The following is a 5,202-nucleotide window of genomic DNA, read 5'->3' as shown; positions in this document are numbered from 1 at the left end:
AATCCAAATATTAATTGATATATATATATAATAACATTCAATGATAAGCATTTGACTTAACTGATATAATATTTTTGAGAATTTATATTTGATGTAATATTAATACGTAAATTCTACATATTAATCGTGAATTCAATATATTATCATATCATTAATAAATAAACTTAAAATGTGAACATTCTAAAAGTTATTAAATTTTTCTCGAATCTTGGTTATATAAAAACAGATGACAAGTCAACAAGAAGAATAAGCCTTAAACGTGGATCATACGTAAGCCGATGTAAGAATAACACGTGTCATTGATAGACGGCCAAGATTGTTTCGTAGTCATTGTCCTTTGAGACTAGAAAAGCAAAAGCATGAATCGCAGAATGTGGTCAGATCTTACCCTCTCCATTGAGCCAGAAAATAGAAGAGATCTACTGAGAGTGAGAGAAGGGAAGATGAGCTTCTTGAAGATATACAAGTTTTTGTTGCATGGGGTGTTGAAGCTAGCTGGGATAAGCCCCCGAACCATAGAGATCGAGCCAGGGACGATTATGAACTTTTGGGTCCCAACTGAAACCATTAACAACACCAACACGAAAAGAAAAAAGCCTGCCGTAGTTTTCCTCCATGGCTTTGGCTTTGATGGTATTCTAACATGGCAATTTCAGGCGTTAGCTTTGGCCAAAGAGTACTCCGTTTACGTCCCGGATTTCCTCTTCTTCGGTGGTTCCATCACTGACAAGACGGAGAGGTCGGTGGAGTTTCAAGCCGAGTGCATGGCCAAGGGTTTGAGAAAGCTGGGTGTGGAGAAATGTACCCTGGTGGGGTTTAGTTATGGAGGAATGGTTGGTTTCAAGATGGCGGAGATGTACCCTGACTTGGTTGAGTCCATGGTGGTGACCTGCTCGGTTATGGCCTTGACTGAGTCGATCAGCAATGCCGGACTTGAGCGGATTGGGTTCCCAAGCTGGGCAGATTATTTGCTTCCAGTGTCAGTTAAGGGCGTTGAGACCCTCCTTCAAGTTGCTACTTACAGTTTCCCAAAGTTGCCTAATTGGATTTACAAAGACATTTTGGAGGTAATATAGTTTTAATTTTGTAATATTAATTTAAAGGAAAACTTTTCATTATTTGGACTAATATTTGATAGGACGAATATCAGTTATTTTGTTTGGTTAGATTCGATTACTACTTAATTTCATGCATAAACTATATATCTTTAAATTATTGGAAGTGGCATTCATGTTGAGAGCTAGGATATATTTTTAAGAAATTGTAATTCCTTTTTTTTTTTTTTCGTTTTCATAATTATTGTAGGGGGATCTTTATTTACAGAAAGGAGAAAGTCGAACTCCTTGAGGCTTTGGTCATTAGTGACAAGGAATTTACCATTCCTTGTTACCAACAGGTAATTTAGTAACTAAGTAAGCAGATTATTGTTAATTATTTATTTGTCCTTTTCTTTATTTGCCAAAATTAGGTGAAGTATATTTGATAAGGTTGATAAAATTACTAATCAACTAATAGTTAAATTTAAAGTTAAAAAAGTCAACTGTTGGATTCATCTATTTCATCTAATAAATGATCAATCGCATATTAAATGACCTTAATTTGTAATTAATTTGCAATTATAAGAAAGTTGAAAAGTCGCTATCAATAAAAAATTCAAAGCATGTTTAAATTTCTTGATTATATATTGATATGATATGTTAAAGAAAATTCGTCATTCGATTCATTCCATATTTTTACTTTAGATTTTTCAAATGTTCTTTTTACTTGAAAATTTTACTATCTACATCTTATAAAATTACTCTATCTAAAATTTTACCTTTTTAAGATAAAAAAATTCTCTTCAGTAATTATTAATCGTTCTGGTTTAAGTTAATTGTCTCTTCTTATAAAATTAATGTTTTGCCATTGTTTGTCATACTCTTCTGTAATAATCTTGTGACCCCTAAATGTAATCTGCATTAACAAGTAAAACAATCATGTGATCTTATATATATATATCCTACACTTAAATTAACAATTATAAAAATAAATCACAATCCATTAAATTATAAATATCTTGAATTTTTAAAGATAAATGAGATATCCTTCATATTTTTTTAATTAAGTTCAATATATATATATATATATCTTCATAAGATTTTGCTATTGACTTCCTATATACAAGAGAAACTTGTATGTATATATCTACCTGTCAACAGGTTGTAAGAAAGCAGGAGGCTTGTCACGGCTGTTATCATCAACAACATTCTTTTGACTAAAACATAATTAATTAATTAATTTCATAAAACATGTAAACCTACTCCTCCCTTTTTAATAACTTAAAGGGTCAAACCTGCTATACACGACAATGATGGCAGGAAAATCAAGGTTGAAAGGAGGCCAAAACTATATAATTAATCTTTCAACAAGTTAAACTATTTGATGTCAATTACTTGTTGCAGAACATATATCTTTTGTGGGGGCAGAATGACAAGATTTTTGACTTGGGCACCGCCCGCAACTTGAAGCAGTACGTTTCACTAATACCTAAACTGTTTATGAAGTTACATGCGTCTATTGTATAGTTACTGCATGATGATGGGTTTAAATTCATTTTGACAGGCAAATCAGAGAAAAAGCAAGTCTAGAATACATAGAGAAATCAGGTCATTTAGTTCAATTGGAGCGACCATTCGTGTACAACAGCCACCTCAAGAAAATTCTTGCTTCCTTATGGTCAAAAGAGAAAAGTCATGCCACCGATGCATTTCCGCAGCCGAAAAAGAAATGATCACCTAATCTTCGGAATTGAATTTTATCTTGTTCACATATAAGCCAAATCACCCACAATGATAGTATCTAAGGGTACCTTAGGTTTGCGCTGTCGGCAGGCCTTGATGCTTTTATAGTGTATTTGTTCTGTTTTTCGATACAATTCTTCATTTCTGGGTATTAAGCATATAAGCATATGCAGACAAGATAAACGAAAAGCTGTTGATGTTGGTTACAGCTTGAAGAAGACTGAAGATGAAGGCTGCAGAATAAAGTCAACACTTACACGATTTTACGTGTTTTATTTATAGCATATATAGATTTTTACTTTTGCTATTTATTAGTTTTTCCTTAGTTGCTTTTTACTTGGTTGTAAATGTTTGGTTAGTTTAGTTGATTTCCTATTGGTCAGAGGTTCTGTATATAAAGCACTGTTGCAATAACTCTTTTCAATAGATGAAGATATACACTTTTTTCTTCATTTTCTGGTTTTCCTCTCGATTCATTTTAGCTCCACAGCAAGTTCGAATGTGGTATTGGAGCACTCGAGATTAGGGTTCTTGAACTTCATCTTTTGAACTTGAATCTTGTTGTGGATTTTTTCTTGCTATTGCATTAATTTTCATTTACACTAGAGAATTTTTTTCATAAATTTTGTTAAGCTCTTGATTCAATGGCTGAATCGACGGTTACTAAATCAACCTTATCTCCGGATGAAGATCTTCAGTTTTCTTATTATCTACATCATTCTGATAATCCAAAATAAGTTATGATAAATCCTAAGCTCGCGACAAACAATCATGTACCTTGGAGTAAGTCCTTTTTCTTAACTTTTCAATTAGAAATAAGATAGGGTTTCTTAATGAAACCATTACCAAAACAACTACAATAGATCTTCTCTTTGCATCGTGGACTAGGTGTAACAACCTAATTGTAGCATAGTTGTTGGAATCAATCACTCCACCAGTGGCATCCACTGTGTTTTACATGGAATCTGTAGCTAAGATATGGAATACTCAGAAACATAATTTTTTTTTAGCTTAATCATACTAGAGTTTGTAATTTGCAATACTTTTTAGGGAATGTGTCACAGAGTACTAAATCAGTGGATTCATACTTCATAGAATTGAAAGCAATATAGGAGGAAATGAAGAATTATCGACCTCTATCACAATGTGAGTGTAGTAAGTGCAATCCTGAATGTTTTAAGAAGTATAGTACTTAATTTTAAAAGGATATGGTGTTTCGGTTTTTGAATGGCTTAAATAAATCCTTTTGTGCCATAAGACCTCAAATAATATTGATGGATCTCATTCCATCAATGGATAAAGTCTATAGTCTGGTATTGAGAGAAGAGACATAGAGGAATATGCTGATTCAATCCCAACTAGTGTTAGATTTGTCTGCAATGGGTGTTGTTACTGATGTCAGGAAGAAATTTAAAAAGGATATGGTTTGCTTTCACTGCAATAAGAAAGGCCACCTTAAGGAAAAGTGCTACAAGCTAATTGGTTTCCCTAAAGATTTCAAGTTTAACAAAGGGAAGAATGCATACAAGAGAGGAAAATCAGTCAATAATGTATTTATTGTGGAAGATATACAACTTGCAAAGGAAAAAAAGGCTACTAGAGCTAATTCCATGTCTCAAATGTTGCTCGTCAAGTAGCAAATTAGCAAGTTAATGACTTTTTTGAGTGAGAATGGTATTAGTGTTGATGAAGTAAGGACATTTCTATTACCAGTCAACCAGGCAAACATTCTTTGGTGAATTCTACATTTGCAAGTATTGTCTTTGGCCTTGCTTGTTTAAATACCAAGGGCTACATATCACATTTCTTATACTGTAGACAACTTCATCAATGCTAAACTAGTCTCTAATTGCTATGTTCAACAACCTAATAAAGCTAGAGCAACAGTGACACACATGGGAACTATAAAACTGACCACCTTACTTACTTTACCAAATGTTTTGTGTGTTCCCAACTTCAAGTTTAATTTGATTTCAGTGAGTTAGTTTACCAGCTCAAAAACTATGTGTGTGTGGTTCAATAATGAACTTTGTGTTATCTAGGATCTCTCTTCATGGAAGGTGATTCGAGTAGCTAAAGTTTCTTCTGGATTGTATCTCATGCAAAGTAGTCAAGATGAACAATACTTGTCCAAGTACAATTTTGATTAGTTTGCTAGATCTATTAGAATGTCTTCTGCTCTTACTTGTGTTTCTACACCCCATACTTGGATCTTTGTCACTTTAGGTTCAGTTATGCCCCTTTAGACAGAATAAATGTAATACATAGGATCTGTTCAGATGTTCAGTCTTCAAACAATTTGTTATGTGAAGTTTGCCCCATGGCAAAACAAAAGAAAATACCTTTTCCAAGTCCATGTACAGTCTACTATTTCTCTTTTTGAAATTCTGCATATAAACATATGGGGACTCCATGAAGTTCT

The 5,202-nt window shown here is 33.2% G+C and overlaps 1 protein-coding gene across 2 annotated transcripts; it reads left to right on the top strand.

Moving 5' to 3' along the window:
- Nucleotides 360–3,232, top strand: LOC18607773 (epoxide hydrolase 4). 2 transcript variants are annotated; one of them, XM_018114631.1, is made up of 4 exons: nucleotides 360–1,067; nucleotides 1,307–1,396; nucleotides 2,442–2,509; nucleotides 2,602–3,232. In XM_018114631.1, exons 1-4 carry the CDS (start codon nucleotides 360–362, stop codon nucleotides 2,768–2,770), a joined length of 1,035 nt encoding a protein of 344 aa, XP_017970120.1. In that variant the 3' UTR covers nucleotides 2,771–3,232. The 2 variants fall into 2 exon arrangements, with proteins under 2 accessions (XP_017970120.1, XP_017970121.1); XM_018114632.1 differs by lacking the exon at nucleotides 1,307–1,396.

Source organism: Theobroma cacao, chromosome 2 (genome assembly GCF_000208745.1).
Source record: "Theobroma cacao cultivar B97-61/B2 chromosome 2, Criollo_cocoa_genome_V2, whole genome shotgun sequence".
Lineage (NCBI taxonomy): Eukaryota > Viridiplantae > Streptophyta > Magnoliopsida > Malvales > Malvaceae > Theobroma > Theobroma cacao.
The sequence above is the reverse complement of the archived record's forward strand: the minus strand, read 5'-3'. Positions and strand labels throughout refer to the sequence as shown.